At 41.4% G+C, this 19,601-nt stretch overlaps 1 protein-coding gene across 1 annotated transcript in view; it reads left to right on the top strand.

Annotated features, from left to right (window-relative positions):
• LOC148017826 (SNARE-like superfamily protein) overlaps positions 1-15,667 on the top strand; it is a 50,668-nt gene extending 35,001 nt beyond the window's left edge. Inside the window, exon 4 of the mRNA XM_087661478.1 lies at positions 15,105-15,667. Within this exon, the coding sequence (XP_087517604.1) occupies positions 15,105-15,239 (135 nt within the window). The 3' untranslated portion in view covers positions 15,240-15,667. The remainder of the gene's footprint in view (positions 1-15,104) is intronic.
• The last annotated feature ends 3,934 nt before the right edge of the window (positions 15,668-19,601 follow it).

The raw sequence follows: 19,601 nt of genomic DNA, 5'->3' as shown, positions 1-19,601 counted from the left end.
TTTGACTGCGAATGCTATGTACATGTATCTGTTGATAGCAGAACCAAACTTGACATGAAATCTCATAGAGGCATCTTCATGGGTTATGGAGATGAAGATGAAATGGACTATCGAGTTTGGGTTCCAAGCATAAAAAAGGTGTTACGCAGTCGGGATGTGATATTCAATGAGTCAAAGCTGCTAAAAAATGTCACATCTAATGACTCAGACAAAAAGAAAGTAAAATTTCAGTATGATTAGTTGCTTGAGTAGCCATCAGACATTGAAAATTCAGCTCCTTTTGATACTGATTATGATAATCAGCGTATCATTATTGAGCCAGATGAAAATGGGTAGCAAGGGGAGGCTGAACATCACTTGAGCACTGAAATCAGCATGTTGAAAATGAATTACAGCAGCCTGAAATTGTATTACAGCAACCTGAATATGCAGTTCAACAGCCAAACAATGAGGTCATTGACATTCCCTTGGATTTGGATCCATTTTTTGATAACACAGATCATTGGGTAAGAAGGTCTACACGTGTTAGAAGACCTATGAAATATTTGATCCTTCTTTGGACTACATTTTACTCACAGATGAAGGTGAGCCTCTTACGTATAAAGAGGCCTTATCATGTGAGTTAAAGAAAAAGTGGGAGCTAGCTATGCAAGAAGAAATGAAGTCATTGTATCAGAATGATACTTGGGATTTGGTTACATTGCCCAAGGAAAGAAAAGCCATCCCTAACAAATGGGTCTATAAAATCAAATGTGTGGATGGCAAACCCAAATGCAAAGCGAGACTTGTGGCTAAGGGCTATACACAAAAGCAGGGCATTGATTTTCAGGAAGTGTTTTCTCCTGTTGTCAAAATGACCACTCTTCGAGTGTTATTTGCCATTGTAGCATCTATGAATCGGGAACTTGATCAGATGGATGTTAGAACTGCATTTTTGCATGGTGATATGGAAGAAGAGCTGTACATGAAACAGCCCGAAGGCTTTGTTATACATGGAAAGAAGCATTTGGTATGCAAGCTTAAGAGAAGCTTGTATGGTTTGAAACAGACAATGGTATAAAAAGTTCGATTCCTTCATGCTCTCACATGGTTTTAAAAGGAGTAGTGTTGATCATTGCTTATATATTAAGAAGGCTGATGATGGAAGCTTTATTATACTTGTGCTTTATGTAGATGATATGCTTATTGCTGGTAAGCATAAAAGTCAGATTAATGCATTGAAAAGGCAGCTGAATTCAGCCTTTTCTATGAAGGATTTGGATGTAGTTGATCATATTTTGGGCATGCGTGTAACGCAAGATAGAGAGCGACAAGTCTTATTTCTCTCACAAGAAAAGTACATAAGCAAAGTACTTGATCGTTTTTCTATGGCTGATGCTAAGCCTCTTGGTGTACCTTTTCCACCCTATCTTAAGCTTAGCAAAGCAGATTGCCCAAAAGATGATAAGGCGGCCAGTACTATGAAGGGTGTTCCTTATGCTTCAGCTTGTGGTTCACTCATGTATGCTATGGTTGCCACTAGACCTGACATTGCTTATGCAGTGGGAGTTGTAAGCAGGTTCATGTCAAATCTTGGCAAAGCACATTGGGAAGCAGTGAAATGTATCTTACGGTACCTTAAGGGCACACAAAGAAAATGTATTTGCTATGGCAAGGGTACGTTGGATCTGCAGGGGTATTGTGATATAGACATGGTAGGTGACTTGGATACTCGCAAGTCTACTAGTGGGTATATCTTTACCTTGACGGGTGGGTAGTTTCTTGGTGCTCTAGATTGCAAAAAATAGTAGCACTCTCTACCACTAAGGCTGAATATATTTCAGCCACTGAAGCTTCAAAAGGAGTTTGGCTTGGTCGTTTGGTCAAGGATTTTGGGTTGCCCATCAAAACACATGTACTTAGATGTGATAGCCAGAGCATTGTATGGCTAGCTAAGAATGCCATGTTTCATGCACGTACCAAACATATTGATGTTCGGTATCATTTTATCAGACAGGTTTTGGATGATGGTCTAGTCACCCTGACTAGAATCAAATCACAGGATAACCCTGCAGATGTTCTCACCTAAAGCCTTGCAAAGGCTCAACATGAGCATTGCATTAGACTTGTGGGAGTTGGTTAAAGGTTCGCTTAGGACCTTTAAGAGGGAGGTTGTTGGGTGTAAAAGCCCTTTACACTTTCTCCTGTGTATATATTACTTCACACATGTGAACCTACCCTAATGGGTGTAAGTGTACTGTACCCTAAGTATAAATACATTCTTTTATTCTTTGTGTGTACCACACTGGTATACATCTATCCGACGACTAACTCTTACTCTATCACTGTCAAACACTGTTCAATTCAGAGTCATTGAACTCCTCAATCACTGTGCTTGCTCTCAACTCTTAGCTCTCTTTCTCTATCTGCTTCCGCTTTGACTCTGCATGGTCTGCCAGGGTTAGACATGAATCTACTAACAACTCCCACTGCATGAGCAATGTCTGAACGAGTTGCAATAGGTTTGCTAGGGTACATATCTGACATGTTGCAAAATCAGCTCTTGACCATTTTCAAGGGCCAAGTGAATGGTACCTATACCCTCGATTTTACATGCATAATTGTTGCTCAAGTAAACCTTGCCTAGGCAACTTGCATTGTATTCAAAAAATGACTCCAAAGAGGGAGTAATATGAAAAGAGGCACCGCTGTCCACTATCCATGTTTGAGACAGCCCATCATGAGTTGAAAGTAAGGCATCAATTACCTCCTTTTTAGTGATGTGCATATTATGTGTTGTTGCATAACATCTGCATTGTTACGTGAGGCTGCAACAAGTATCTCTCCAATATCAGAGCTCTTCAATGACTCGGTTCAATGAAACCCATCTCTAACAACTCGATTTGCTTTGCAACCTCTTCACGCTCACACTTAGAGAGTTTGTAAGGGGGTTTATTCACTGCCTTGGAATGGGGCTCTAGGTCAAGTGGGTGGTCCACTTGTCTCTTGGGGGGAAGGGATGTAGGCATTTGAAATAGGTCATTGTATTCCTCAAGTAAGGCCTATAAGGCTGAATCATTAGATACTGCAGAGGGCCGATCAGAATTGTCCTTATTTAATTGCAAAACAAAGATTTGTGAGGATTTCTTAAACTCCCGTTTGAGTTGCTTTGCTGTAATGAGCTGAAAATTAGCATGATCTTGAACTCCCTCTAGGTGGATAGGTTGTCCATGCATCATTAACTCCATGTAAAGCTGAGAGAAGTCCATAGCAATCTTCCCCAATTGTTTCAGCCAATCACAGCCCAAGAAAATGTCAATGGGGCCCATATCTAGGGCAATTAGATCAACCAGTGCCACATAATTTTCAGCTAAGCATAAGGGAATTGCATAACATACATGTGTGCTGATTTCTTCTTCTCCATTTGCTACTTGGATCTTCAAGGGGTGGTGTAATGCCATAGAGGTGCATTTCAACCGATCAATAGCTGATTTATTGACAAAACTGTGAGTGCTTCCACTATCCATAAGGATAAAAACATGCTTTCCATTGATACTGCCTTGAATGCGAAGGGTGCTGGGGTTGCAAGAACACGTCCAAGGAGATCGAGCAAAGGGAAGCGAAAGGTGGGTGGGATGTTAAATTAAGTATTTGTGATGGAGCTCCGCCCGGGTCAAAGGGAAACCTATCCTCGGGGTCATAGAATTGCTCATGACCAACACTCTCCGTAGACTCAGCCTGGTCAATGGGCAGGTCATCCTCCTCAGTGTGCCAATCTTCCATGACATACATGCTATTAACTTTGACCTTAGCTATCTTGTACGAGCATTTGGAGGCATGATCAGAAGTGTACTTATCTCCACACTTAAAGCATAGGCCCTTTTCCTTTCGTTCCTTCACAACATCTAGGGAGATGAACTGTTGGCTACTGGATCCATGGGAAGGTGATGCTGTGGACTGTTTATTTTCAGCATACTTATTCTCAGCATTAGAGCTCAATGCTGTCCCAAAAGTGCCCATTTTTCTTTCAGCATGGAAGGTGGGTAAGTGGGTATCTTGGGGTTGTTATTGGGCATAGAAGTGCCTCGAAAACCACCTCCGTATGGGGTTGATCGTGAAGGAGTGCGGGGCTGTCCAATACCTTGCTGAAAATATTCATTCTTACGGTACTTTCTTGCATATCTCTCAGCTAGTTCAATTGCATCAAACAGTGTGGTAGGTTTTTGGGACATGACATCTGCTAATAGGCTCGGTTCCAACCCATAGACATACTTGTGCAATTAAGCATCATCGCTAATGCTCTCCACATACATGGTCAAGTTCATGAACTGATTTGTTATTCACGTACAGTGAGGTTACGTTGATCAAGAGTGTACCATCGTCTTGCCAACCGCTCTTTTTTCACAGGGGACACAAAAACTTTGACCATATGCATTTTAAAATATTCCCAGTCAATGAACTGCTGATTCTCTCGATTGATATAGCGCCACCACGTGTGGGTAAATCCTTCCAAGTGGAGAGAAGCAAAAAGTATTTTTTGATCGTCAGTGCGGGGGTAGATGTTCAAGTAGGACTCCAACTTGGACGTCCATTCCTCCAAGTCAGATGGTGAGGGGGATTGCCCATTGTACTTTGTTAGGATGACCTTGTCACGTAGATCATTCGGCCATGCTGTCCATGAAATCCTTGCTGTCCATACATCCCGTGGTGGCCGTACATGCCTTGCTGTCTATACATTTCATGTGGTGTATTAAGCCCATGCTGTCCATTATAACCATGCTATCTTAAGTGGTAAGGGAGGGTCACCTCTCTTTTGTCTTACCACCTCGCTGGCATCGGCCTTTTTCCTCAGCCGGAGTATACATGGCATACATTTTTATTAAGCAATCAGCATGAGATGAATTGGAAAGGAGACATTGGGCCTTTTCATGAGATGCAAGGAATGACAAAGGTTGGGGGTAGGGGTTACCTTGGCAGTCCAGTGACTCACTGGCTACTACTTACCCAATTTACAATGGCTATTATTCATTTTGGGCTCATCCAAGATCAGAAGACCAAATGGGGGTTAATGTCAGCCATTACAATAAATTTCAGGAAGAGGTATGTTGCATGTACACGAAGAGGATTGAACTATTAAACCTAAGCAATCTTGGATCTCTCCAACAATGGATTAAGCTCAGCAACTGGCTAAATTGAGAGATTAAGATCAGATTGGCATACCTCTTTAATACTTGGGAGGACGGTTGAAGCATGAATCATCGATCAAGTCCTGTTGGTTGGGGCATCCGTGGAAGAATACTTCAGCATTCGAATGCTCTTACTGATGAGGAAGACTCCTGTTCTTGTTCCCGAGCTTGAGCTTCAAAGATGGGAAGCTTCAAGTGAAGCTTTCATGGCTGTCACAAAGCTCCCATGCATGTTGAACTTCATGTCTTCATTCGGAGTAGGAGAGGTCAAGAGGGATTGAGATATCTCTTGATGGTTGAGCTCTAGGGTTATGGGTTGGATCAAGAGCTTGGACTGATCAGTAATGGTTGCCCACAGGGTGTTCAGCAGGAGGTTCAAGCAGAGTATCAATGTCGGGGGAAGGGGAGAGGTCAAATCTTGCTGAGGGAGTTCAGCCCTTACCCAAGGAGGCCAAGAGTGCCAAGGGGAAGGCCAAAAGCAGGAGCAGGAGGCAGAAGGAAGCTAGGGGCAGCATGGCAATTTGCACTGCAAATTGCAGGTTGTTGCCTGCTGCCTTTGGCAGGGATTCCCTAGCCACCCACGGGTTCAAACTGGAGCTAGAGATGGTGGGGATCAGATTCAAAGGTTGATGGTTTGGAGATGGCTGGAGCAAGTTGGGAAGGTTTGTGTTGGTTGGCAGCCATGGTAGCTTGCAGGAAGGAGAGAGAAGGGGGGCTGAGGCAAAAAGTAACTAGGATTTTTACCCTTCCAGCTCCTGAAACTCCAAACTTGGCCTGAAACCCTTAAAATTTGCATGAAAAGAAGTGACAACTTACTATTTTAACCATTTTACCTCCAGATATGTTTGAGTCTCCAGCCATAGCTCCTACTTGCTCCAAAAAGATGAAGTTAACTGCAATCCTTTTTGCTGTACCTGTACCTGTAAGCTAAGTAACTAGGGTTTTTGGGATTTGAGAAGGAAGAAAGGAGAAAGGAGAAAAGGACTAAAGACTGAAGCTCTGATACCACTTGTTATGAAAGAAGCTGAGAGGAGAGAGTAGAAGAGCTGAAGAGAGAGAAAGAGATCAAGAAGAAGGGAGAAGACTAGAAGAGGAGAGAGAAAGAGAAAAGAGGAGAGAAGAGAGGAGGAAGCCATGGAAGCTGGAGATGAAGGTGAAGAGTATGATCTTGATAATAAGTGCTTGTCCTAATCTGGGGCTCTTACAACCTCGTTTAGTGTGACTGGGTGTCTAAACCCTAGTCGGTGTGTATCCCGCTTGTTACAAGATTGGCACTTTCATGATGGCCTTGCATTTGCATTCCTTGCCCCATAGGTACCAATTGTTTTGTTTCATTTGCATCTTTGGGAGCTTCAAATGAAGGCTTTGGCATTATCTTCGGTGCACTTTGTTGTCCCGAAGGTGTAGAAGATATCTTTTTGTTCTTGCCCTTGTTGTTCTCCTTCAGAGCATTCAAAAATTGGGTAAACTGAGGATCCTTTGCTAATTCAGCAAAGAGATTTGCTGCTGCTATCCTCATCTAATTCTTAAACTGGTCATCAGCATACATACATACATACATACATACATACATACATACATACATACATACATATATATGTCCCGCCCAACCTAAGGAACCTAGCCCTAACAAGCCTGCTAAATGATGATTTAGCATCGATTCTACATCTTGAAACCATGATAATTTGGGAGCCGCTTTGTGGTAGTGGAACCAACCGGCAAAAAGCATTAAGCCTACAAAAATTAAGGAGCCTATGGCAGTGCAATACAGTTGTAACATATATATATATATATATATATATATATATATATATATATATATATATATAGTATGTATGTATGTATGTATGTATGTATGTATGTAGAGAGAGAGAGAGAGAGAGAGAGAGAGAGAGAGAGAGAGAGAGAGAGAGAGAATCAACACTTAGAATCTAGAGATATGAAGAATTGAAACACAGAAATGACTTTAGTAAATTGATCACAAAATCATTGACCAGCCATATGGCATGTACACATAATTATAAATTGATCTATTAATATCCTTTTTTGATATCAACCATCATTTGTGAAATTAGAGACATAATAATCAAGTTTCAACAATAATAAAGATTCAAAACATTGTAATTAGCAATGGATTGTCGCATTGTAATCGACAATGTTGCATAAGTCCAACAAGTGTGCATTGCAAAGACACAAAATATGCACTAAACTTTAAAGTTTAAAGATCAAGCTACAAGTCCAAGTCAATACTCTAATGTTCCAAGAGGCTAGTTGCTAAGTGCTCTCATTCATGGAAGATGGCTCCACCGTCCCTGAATGCTCATCCTGCTGAATAACATCTTGGCCATCACCATCACCATCACCATCACCATCACCATCACCATCACCATCACCATCACCATCGTCGTCATCATCTTTTTCCCAATGTATAAAAGAATCAACCTTTGCAATTGATGTACAAGCTAGCAAGTGAAGATTGGAGCTCACAATGACTAGGTCATTCGTCTTCATTGTACCAAGGCGATTTCTCTTCTTTGGGTGAATATGATTGAATGAGCTCCATAGTTGCTTTAAACAAGAAGAGCTAATTGTTTGGCTAAGAATACGAATAGCCAAACTCTGCATTGCCCCATAGTCCTCCCACCATAAAGCAACCCCAATATTTGTCCTATCCTCTAGTACATCCTCTGTACCAAACATCCCTAATGTTTGCCGATACACAGAGAGCTGATTTTTAATTTTACATTGCATTTCATGGCTAGGATAAAGCCTTGCAAGTAATGTGTTCCAAGCCTTGACCACCTCAAGGTCTCTTTTCTGCATCTTCCCTTAAAACTTAGGATCAAGCACATATGCTGCAGCATGCATAGGAGAGTCATACTCATTCCATCTGCTAATGCATAACTCCTTGATATGCTCATACCTGTCATCATTTGGTTCCAAACTCTTCAACTTCTCAATCATGTGATCCATACCTTCATAGATCTTCCCAATGCACGAATCCATGCCATCTGCAAGCCTCAACATATGCATGATAGGATCAACCATTTGGTTGGTGCGATTCACCTCATTCCAAAAATCTCTATCAGAGACATATACATTACATAACATAGTAGTAGCAGTGGCAACCCTAGTCCAAATTTCATACTCATCACTAGCAAATAGCTCCCTCTAATTGAATCTTTGCAATAGTTGAATCGACCAAGCATAAGAAAGTTATATGCAAATTGTGTATTTGAGTATTTGAGAAGTTCTTTGTCACTTCTCTTGCGAAACTCAGCATGCGAGTACTGATTATTACATATAAATGTGACAATCTTGTTGTCTTTTGGAACAAGAGATGCAATCCATGACAAGTCTCCAATATTGTTCAACAAGTTATTCAAGCAATGTGCCATGCATGGACTAAAGGTGATATGTGGATACATCGCCATTAAAGTGTTTCCTACTGTCCTGTTTGTAGGTTCACCATTTGCCACAAATTACACTACATTTTCTGCCATAACAACCTGCATTGCCTTGCACCACTCAGATGCCAATATGTCTGTACTCTTTCCAGTCTCTGAAGCATCATGACTACCAATGAAGTATACATCCCCACGAGAATATGCAACAAAACCATGTATAGACCTATGGCGTGTGTCACTCCATTCATCTGCTATTAATGTCACTCCATTTCTTGCCCATTGATTGCGAATATTTGCTGTTGCAATATCTATGGCTGCTTTCTCCTTTTGAAGCAATGTAGTCTTGATAGTTTTTGATGAAGGGGGCTTATATGTGGGTCCATACTCTGCAATCTTTGTCACCATATTTAAAAAATAAGGTGACCTGACTGATTTGAATGCAATATGGTCATGGTAGAAAAAGCATGTCACTGTTGCATCTGTTTCCTCTTTTTTCTTTGGTTCCATGAAGTGTGCAATGAACTTTGTCTAACATCATGACCTGCTGCCATTGATGGCCTATGAGAAGGATGCGTAACCACTAATCTTGGTGGTCTTTTGCATGAAGCACCATGCCTTGCTGGCCTTGGAGTCCATGCTATTGGATCCACTGCTATGTTTGGTGTCCTCCTGGCATGTGGCTATGTGGTCAAGTAAATCCTACCTTTTCTCAATTGATACATTGGTGCAAAAACGCACCTCTTTTCCCTCCTCATGTAGAAGATGGGCTCTCACTTTATCAGCCCCACTAGTGCGAGCATAAGAGCAAAGTTTGCATTTCCAAGGGCAAGCCCCTCCACCTCTCAATGGCACCCCTGCATCTACCTCATCCCACCATGACCAAGTAGTGCTTTGACTTTGTCTAGTTGTTGACAAAGTACGTGCTGAGGATGATGAAGATCCCATAGATGTCAATGCTGCCATCTATATAAAAGTGACAAATAATCAGTAAAGTTCAATGAAGTTGCAGAAATTTGCAGCCAAAATTTCAACATGCATGTGTTAAATGTTTGCTAAAAATGCCCAAACTTTGGTGCTACTTCAGCATGCATTCCTTTTACTGAAAAGGCCCCAAATTTGGGGCATTCCAGCCTGCACTCCCTTGTTGAAAATGCCCCAAAATTTGGGGCATTTTCAGCTCCCAAATTTGGGGCAATGATTGATTCAAAATGCCCCAAATGTGGGGGACTCTTTCAGATCCCGGGATCCCAATGCCCCAAATTTGGGGACATTGCAGCCAAATTGGGGCCCCAATCCTTGTTGAGAAAGCCCCAAATTTTGGGGCAACTACCAACAACTAATCCAAATGCCCCAAATTTGGGAGAGATTGTAGCTTGAATCATAGATACTTTGGGGCGAATCCTTGTTGAATCACCCCTAAATTTGGGGCAAAGACTGATTTGAAGTGCACACGAGAGAGAGAGAGAGAGAGAGAGAGAGAGAGAGAGAGAGAGAGAGAGGTGGGCAGCCTACACGTGATGGTTGACTTGCAGCATTTTGAGGGCAGATAGTCCGACAGGGAGATTGCGGGCGATAGGGGCAGACGACAGGCGGGACACAATGCACACAAATGATAGGCGGGAGACACGCAACAAACAGGGTGTTTTTACCCTTTACAAAAATGTATTGTTGGAATAGCCATTCCAAACATGGAAGACCTAGGGAACGGGGCAGAAATGGGGCAGGGAACGGGCTGGAACATTCCACCAACATTTCTTGGGCTCAGACCTCTTGAAATGTGTTAATCCACTCCTAAGTGCTGGAACGAGCGTTCCCTATCTCTATGCTAAGATGGCATCGTTGACTGAGACGGGGTGCTAAAGGAGACCATGTTTAAGCCGTTTTATGGAGATTCAATTATGAAAACGATGGGTGTTGGTCAATGTGAAGAAGCCTGAGGGTGGTGATATTGTAGAAAGGAATAAAGAAGGTAGCCATTATTTGGAAGTTGGGCTTGTGACTGGAATCAATGACATTGTCTCCATATATTTGCGTGCAAGGCAAGAGCTGAGGCAAAGGCTTGGATATATGCAAGCTCGCTAACTGTGTCAGAGAGATGCAATATATTTCTAATTTCTTCTGGAATGTATTTGTGATTCCTTAATCATGCTCATGGATTCCTAGTACTTTGAGAGGTTGTGCCCAAGGTATTTACCTCCAGGCAGCCTGGTAAACATGCAGACAGGGTCAAGCAAGTCTTAAGCTATGAGAATTTTGTGGATTGAGATAGGTATAACAATGATGTATGTGATTAGGGCAATCCTTCGTGCTATGGCACCCTTGTATCAGATTCACTTCATTATTTCATCTTGTTCATGTGAGTTTCTCTTCTCTTCTCTTCTCAGTGTTTGCCATACACACTATGTTTCTTCCTACAAACCTTATTGCCTCTCTAGTTGCTTGGTCATTTCGTGATATGTTATTAGAGCCAGAGGCGCTCACTGAGCCGCGAAGATCCTCTACATCAAAGAAGGCAAAGATAGGTTGCAGGTTTGGCATTAACATCTGATTCTCTAGGTGAGCCAAGGGTGGGGAACAGTCCTGAGCTCTCAATGGAGTGGACTGTGGAGGAGATGTGGGCTATGGTAGCCATTGGACCTGAAAATAGATGGGGGAAACCTCCACGTAGGGTGGTGGCCTCCAGGAGGACTTATCACCTCGTGAGGTCTTAAAGTCTCCATCTGCTCATAAGGACTTAGTATGCGTCGGATGTGGCTTATTGCCTTGAGCACAGTAGGCTGAGAGCCAATGCAAAACAATCTCTATGGCCTAGAAAGGAGAGATAGCACAAGGAGTGCCTAGGAAAAGACATATACTCTAGTGGGGTGGGGAGCAAAGGTCGATGTCGACAATCTTCGAGAGTGTGACTGTTCTTGCTGCAATAGGAGCATCCAGTAGAAAAGCAATCTATTCGTGGAGACGCTATGATACCGTAGTACCAACCTAGAAAAGGGTAGGTGGGGACGGAGGGAGAAGAAAGTCTCTCAATGACACGATGAAACTGGTAAGGAACTCCTTTTACCCTATCCTCTTCTACTCAGGTTTGAGAAGACACCTTTGGGCACTCTATCATGAGGACATGTATTTTTGAAACCTCACTTAATATGTGGATTAATTTTTAATCACATGATTAAGTAAATGTTGCACATGTGAGGTGTAATTGGGATTAAAGTAAATTTACGAGCCCGGGACTCGAGGAATTCACGGGATGTAAAAGGCAAAAGTTGCTATAAGTTATGCCGCACATGTACTTGATGGTGTTTGGTGCTAGTTGTTGGCCTAGGTCATTCATTTGGCCATAAGTGTCAGTTGGTGACATTAGAGAAGTGGCGTTTAATGGTACCTAACGCCAATCTGATGGTCAAAGATGACGTAGAGACACTCGGAAATGGAAGTTGCCTAGGCAATTTAATTATTGGCTAGTCAAATTATTTTTTAGGGCATCGAAATAATTATTAGATTAATTTTCAGTATTTAAAGACTGAAAATTAATATTTAATTATGGATAATGTTAAAAAAACCATTTGTGAAGGTTGCCACTTGTTAAAAAATGCCCATGCAAGACTGAAAACCGTCTTTAGAGGCCGGAGAGGCATTTTTTAGTGTATTTAGCTTGCAAGAGAGAGGGAGGAGATGTTGATGGTTTGATTTGCAGCCATTGGAGGATCTTCTGAGGCAGCTAGGGGTTGGAGAAGACCAATCAATAGCAGGTGTGAGACAGGGCAGTAGTAGTAAATAATAGATTTTCTTCAGTTCTTTGCATCTTCAAGTTGTTGAGACATGGCACAGTAGTAAACGATAGATTTTCTTCAGTTCTTTGCGAAGAAACTCTGAATTTTCTCTCTATAGCTTTCTCTCTCATCTCCCAGCCATTTCATAGCCTTGCTCCAAAGATTGCAGCATTGAGATCACCAAAGGCTGAGAGATTTCAGATTTCTTAGTTGTAAACTCTAATTTGCAGTAGAAATTAGGGTTTAGCAGCAGCCTCGGGAAGCGTGCCAGAAAGAAGCTCAAAGCCTTGGATTTTTCAAGGCTGAAGGTGAATTTAAGCTAAATTGAGGTGGAGGACTAGCCAGCTATTAAATTTGGGGAATTTCCATCATTTATGAAGTGGGTGAAGGCCAATTAAGTGCCCGAATCAAGGGGCAAAATAGATGGAAGACTTGCTGGTCACTTTGGACAGCAAGGGGAGTTTGGATTGCGAAGGGGATCGGGAGAAGCCCATTGTAAATCAACTTCTTCTTCAATAAAGCTAAAGAAATACCGAAAGGGGCGCCAATTTTGGGGCCAATTGGGTGTGCATTGTCAAGATCAGTAGGTAAATTTGTATTTTCAGATTTGCATTAATTGTTTGCTGCTGTTGTAATCAGGGATTTACCACCCATCCATGGAAGGAAGGCTGGTTTCACACTCTTTGGCTTTTGCTCCTTCTGAGCCCTAAATACCTTCTTCAGCACGATTAGCGGTACTTCATCATCAAATACCTTGGAGTTCGTGATCCATGAGTTGGAGTCCCTATCTCTCTCAGAGGGGGATACAAAGGGGATCCTTTTCCTTCACGCTTAATGGGGGCATCTCCTTTTTTTCCTGCTTCAAAGGGGGCTCCTACTCCTTTAGTTTCAAAAAGAGACCCTACTACTGTTGAAGTTGTTCACCCACCATCTTTTACCTTCGAGGAGTGTCTCTCTTTCGAGCAGTCCTTTTTTCTACTTTTACCCAGTCTCTAAAGGATCTATCTTTGATTGGGACCCTTGGATTTTCAGTAGTGACTTTATGACTAGACCATATTCCTTCTAGCATGGTGTCACAGAACTAGTGGCTTCTCGCTTGAGGTTGTGTTCCAGGTTCTATTGCTCATTTGGTCTCCAAACTATTTTCACAGGTCTCCTTTTAGGTGACGTTCTCGGATTACTGATGGATGTTCTTCTCTTCACCTCACTCCTCTTTTGCGCTTCTTTTGGGTCGTGAGAGGGGGTGTTGAGAAACCACATCATTCTGTACAGTTTCCCTTCTTCATTCCTTTTTTTGGTTTCAGTTTCCAGTCCCAAAAAGGCTTTCTTGGGCCTTTCGAGAAGGTCGGAGCACCGTACGAGAGACTTGAGTGGGCGAGACTCCAGACTGTTGGTACCCATATATACGGCACCTCCCATTCATTCTTGATCACCACACCCACTTTTGTTCATTAGACCTCTCTCCTCTTCTTCCATCATCTCCATCCCTGTTGCCAGGCACTAATCTCCAGCTTCCTTGGGCTGTGTTTATGGTGGCAGTGGCTTCTTCCTCACTTGATGTTCCTTCCCATACAACATGCAACAACTTCCTTGAGCTCTTTTCCCTTGCATTTGGTGCTCCTCTCCAGTTGCTGACCATCCTGTCATCATGGTGATAGCATCCTGAGGGCGGACTTCTTGTGCTTGACATCTTCTCTCGTCCTTCTTTAGATGGCGTTTGCCCCCATCATCCAAGCATCAGATTTGCAGCCCTGTACTTTGCGTTTGCCAGTCGTGAGGAGACTCTACCCATTTGCATTTGCTGCATCATGTCCCTAGATGGACATACTTGTATACATTGATGGCTTGCCAAGGTGATGAGGTACACACTCATTGGACATTGGACATTGGATAGGATTTTTCACATTGCACATTTCACACTCACTCTACACCATGAGGATATTCTCTGTACATGGATGTGTCATGGGCCGATTTGGTTTTTAGTAGATGTTCATATATCTTTCTTCTTTGTTTCTTTCTTTGTGTGCCCTTTGTGGATGCATGCGAGCTTTGCATCTAAACCAACATTATATACAATCAATCCCTCGTTGACCTAGCCTGATTTACATGGTCATCATTGTCCTAGCTTTTGGAATGACCAATGGGGGCAAGGAGATGCAAGGGAAAATGGCTTAAGCTGCTGCTATGAGGATAGCGTGGAGCTAGAGATGGGAGTAATGGCAGTAGGAATATAGGTTGAAGTGTACTTTGGGCCAATAGCTCCACAATTAATGTTATGCTATCCAAGCCCCATGTTGTAAGAGTACCTGGGTATGTATTGCTTTACGGTTGGTCAGTGCTAAGAGTCCAAGTAAAAAGAGTCCTGAGAAGCATGTGAATCGAGTGTTGCCCAATCCAATACTGTCTGAAAACACTGGATTAGCGGTCTAATCTGCTTCTGAATGCCTGCGATAAACTGGTTTGTCTCGTGCTAGATGTGAAAGTGGAGATTTTTGAAGGGTAGGTAGGAGATGAAGGGGGTGTGTTGTGTGTTGTCAATTTCTAGTTGTCAGGGCGTTTGGGGCGGGGTAGAGAGTAAGGCGAATCTGGGTGATGAGGTCCAGAGATCCATGAAGTAGGTGGCATTACTTTGGTGCACTGCTGTGTTCATTGAATTCTTCTCTATGTTAATGAATATGAGAGAGACAGAGAGAGAGAGAGAGAGGTTTCCTTGAGAGGTTTTCTCACATAAGGATATACGTGTTTTTTTTCTCCGCTTGCAGTGTGAACTGGACATAATGTTTCACCTTGAAAAGGCGCATTTTATCCTTGAAGAGATGGTCATGAATGGATGCATTGTGGAAACCAATAAGTCCAATATATTGAGTCCCATTCAGCTTATGGATAAAAGCTCATAGGGAACACTGAAGATGAAGCCAAAGGAGGCAGCAAGAGGTGTTTAGACAGTATCTTCATTTCTGCACACACAGTGTGCTGTTGGCCCAGATTTTACCGAGGGTATCTCTCAAGTGATGTGGTGTTTTCCCAAGGGGGTTACATGTCTCTGAATATTAGTGTCTGAAGCAAAGAAATAGGGACAGCGGTGCAGTGTAATGGTGGGTTTCTTGATGGACTATGCGAAGTGCTTGATTTTGCTTTTTTTGCAGATTAAAAAAATAGAATGAATTCACTTAGCCTTTATCTTCAACGATCAATTCAAATATTTGACATCACAATTGGGCGTATACTTAAGATTTGATCGCCACGACATAGGAAATGAGACTTACTGCAAAATAGTGCTTTGTGAATGGTGCATTAATTCCATACAATATATTATTTTCTAAAATGTATGTGCCATAAGAGGCTCTCAGACAACCAATGCTTGCTAAGAGGCTCATGTGTCCAAATAGAGCGCCTGTGCTCATGAGGATAGTAACATGCTTGTTAAGAGGCTTATGCTTGTTAAGAGGCTCATGTGGATGGTAACATGTAAGGTGTTTGAGTTTCATTTGGGTTTCTAGAACCCCCTTTTTAAGAGGCATTCACAATATGGAAAGTGCTTAATATTTGGGCCAAGGTGATCATCTAGGAAGGTGAGGTTGTGTAGATCCTTGTCATCCAGTATTAATGCTTGGAGGCATGTCGCATGGCAAGAAGCCAAAAAGTTATTAGGTTCATGCGATTTTAAAATTATCGAACTATAGACTTGTATAACAAATTTCATGTTGAAATTTAAAAAACAAAGATCTCAAAGACTTTTCAAGATATGTGTGAAGAAAACTTGGGAACAAGTTGGAATCCTCTCATTAATCTATACTAACTATTGACAAGCCTAATCTCAAGCAATATTTTCTTTTGACACTCGTATTCATGATGGTATTTCTAGATGTCAACAACATCATCCTTACAATGGACCTCCCCTTTTCTTAGGGGGATGATGGGGCCTTGTGAAGGGTAAATTTAAAAAAGGAACTTGATGATTAAATTAATGCCAAAGTGTGAAATTCCATTTTACTTTTCTTGTGAGTCTTCTTTTCTACACACACACACACACACACACACACACACACACACACACACACTGGTGACCACGTTTTTCAAGGTTCGTGTGTTCGTTCACATTTTACTCCAATCATTGTTCAATTTTCTCATCATTCAAATCTATTTCATCCTTCCAACATGTGGCCGTATATTACTTGTTGTTATGAGGATCTCATTCTCTACTTGTCTTCAATGTGGGGCAGCCAATTGATGTGATGAAGCCATGGACATTTCATTGTCCAACTTCAAAGATGTTTTAAATTTCACATTGTATCTTTGCATGTTTAAATTTTTGTTTGTTACATTCCCAAGTTTCCATATTTCTTAAAACCTAAAAATCACTCATATATCCAAATTAACTTAAAAGTCACATGTTATCATATATACATCCAATTAGCCTTTACACTCACATTAACATCACCTTTTCCCAATCAAGAATATGCATTGTCTATAATGAGCTAGAAAGAAATATAAGAATTGGATACTACAATGACATACAAATCAAAGGAGTCAAACACAACCACTAAGCCTACAAATAAGGAAGTCAAGAAATAGTCCTAAAGGTGAGCTCATCACCAAACAATTGTGTGTGCTATATGTGTGCATTGGCTACTTGTAGTCTTTCTCTAAACTTGATGCTCTTCATAGAACTTTCTTAGAATCATTGAGGGTGTGATAAAGATTGACCATTGGAGCAATTGAAAGCATTCATGAAGTGGACAATTGGATTTGATATATTAAAAATAAACCTATCGTGAGACTTGACACAAAATATTGATTGAGGTGCTTTGAGATGTCTTAAGATGACATACAAGCATTGCCGACAAACAGAATATTGTGTGGCAATGTTTGGATTAACTCACAAGGTTTACAATGCCATTCATGATGTCATATCCTATATCCTTACCTATGATGCAACATGGTTGAAAAGGAGTGGTGAGGAGTGATCTTTCCATGGGAAATATAGTACCTCATTGATAAGAATAAGAAGTGCACCAAGATTTTCCCAATATGCACATCTAATAACACTAGTTCAACTAGATTCTCACGTAGCCCCTCCTCCACAGTGCACACACATACATGCATGCTCCATAGAACCTTAGCGAGGCGGCTAAGTGCTTCTAAAAAGCATTTGCCCTTACTTAGGCCCCTAGTTACTATGTTATAATGGACTATTTTGGAGCAAAACCAACATGCGACATTGTTTTTAATGTTTGGACTCCCTCATCTCCTTACCATGTGACTGAAACAATCTTACATGATTTATAATATATCTCATGCTAATATGACAGAGCTTATAATATATCTTATGATGTATGATTTATAATATATCTCATGCTAATATGACATAGCTTAAGCATACAAATAGTTCATGTCAATCAACCCTTATGAGTCTGATAAATACCATAACATGGTTTACTTTTAGCAATGGATGTGATCATTTACACCACGATGGTCCTACAACGAAGAAGGCCAAACTACTCGGGATGCCGACACATGTGTAGCTAGATCCTTCCTTCCTTCCTTCATTTTGTGGATTCACCATTCGTCAGAATGGAAGAAACCCCTTCCTGGCCTACAAGCCATCGCCTGCATCAAGCATGAGCTCCACCTCTTTCACACTCAGCTCTTCCACCTACAATGTCTGTTTGATCATGAATCTACCATCATAGTGAATCAATAAACTCTAAGCCGGAGCGGTTACATCTCACGGTAGAGGGTATGTATCATGGAACTTATGCTCCGTCTTGATGCATCGAGGTATATATGTATATACCAAATGCTATAGAAGTTCTATGGTCCAATAACATAGAATTCCTTTTATGACATTAAACAATCGAATCAAACGCATGGATGTAGTCGAGCTCATGATCAGATTTGATTGAATTTTGCTAGTGTGGAGATAGAGGGCAGTTCTACTTGTATGAAGAGAGAGCCTTGATGCAGAAGCAACAGACAGATTACGCTGATACTCCTTGTGTGAATCCTCTCTCTCTGTCTCTCTCTATCGAATTTGACATCAGAGAACTGGTGGATATGGCGGGTGTCTACCTTCTAACACCATCGCTCCATCGTTCTCGGTTGTGTAAGCGCCGCCAATCACACACACACACACACACACACACACACACACACACACACACACACACACACACACACACACACACACACACACACACACACACACACACACACACACACACACTAGTGCTGCACAAGCCAAGAGCTGTGTGTCACACACGGATGCTGCAACCTCGACCTCCCGATGTCGCTGCAACCCGACAGAGGCCACGTACCTGCAGAAGTCCGCCAGCGGCGGTCCCCGAACCCCGACTCTGCATGTGCATGAAGAAGGGAGCACGCTCCACGCGACTAAGATCAATATTTTCTTTTAATTCATTTCTTTCTTGAATAATTCTGTTCAACTAACTAACTAATAATTACCAACATTATAAACATCTACTAGTCTTTGTGTAAATAGTACTTAATTAATAAAATAGCGGTAATGGTAACAAGAAAATGGAAATGGAGGGTTTTCATGAAAGACTTCAAGAAGGGAATACCATCTCTATTCATGAACAAATTATGATATCTCTAGATACACTTATGATTCAGATAAGCAACGCTAATCATCAAACCTTGCTGTCCTTATTAGCTAATCAACAAAACTAGGTTGCTGCTTGAACAAATTGACCATTCGACCACCGTGCATGTCCAAATACATTTTCAGGCCTTCCTATCGAGGACATGCTAACATGGATAGACCACTTTGAAAATGTTGTAGCATACCATGGATGGTTGGACATGAAAGAAAAGCACACGAGATATGAATGGTATTAGAGGGTACTGTTGTGACATGGTATACTCAATAAAATGATAATACTGAATTAAACTTGACCAATATTAAGAATCAATTAGTTAAAGATTTTGCTCAACAAAATGTCATGGAAATGACACTTTAACAAAATTAAACAATTGGAAGCAATTAGAGAACGAGCTTGTCGCACAATTTGCAATAAAACATAATCAACTTTTACTTGCGATAGATGTAGCTATGTCGAAAGCAATGAAATTATACTTTCTTTCACCCTATTCAAGATATGATATCACACATAGGGTCTAAGATCAAGAGCCTAACACTTTACATGAGGCTATACAAATGGCATAAAGAATAGAAAACAACATACTAAACGAAAATATGATTGACTTCCGTACAACACATAAACAACAAGATAGAC

The sequence above is a fragment of the Lygodium microphyllum genome, chromosome 21, assembly GCF_053477565.2.
Source record: "Lygodium microphyllum isolate KBCC chromosome 21, Lygodium_microphyllum_v1.1.10, whole genome shotgun sequence".
NCBI lineage: Eukaryota > Viridiplantae > Streptophyta > Polypodiopsida > Schizaeales > Lygodiaceae > Lygodium > Lygodium microphyllum.
The sequence above is the reverse complement of the archived record's forward strand: the minus strand, read 5'-3'. Positions and strand labels throughout refer to the sequence as shown.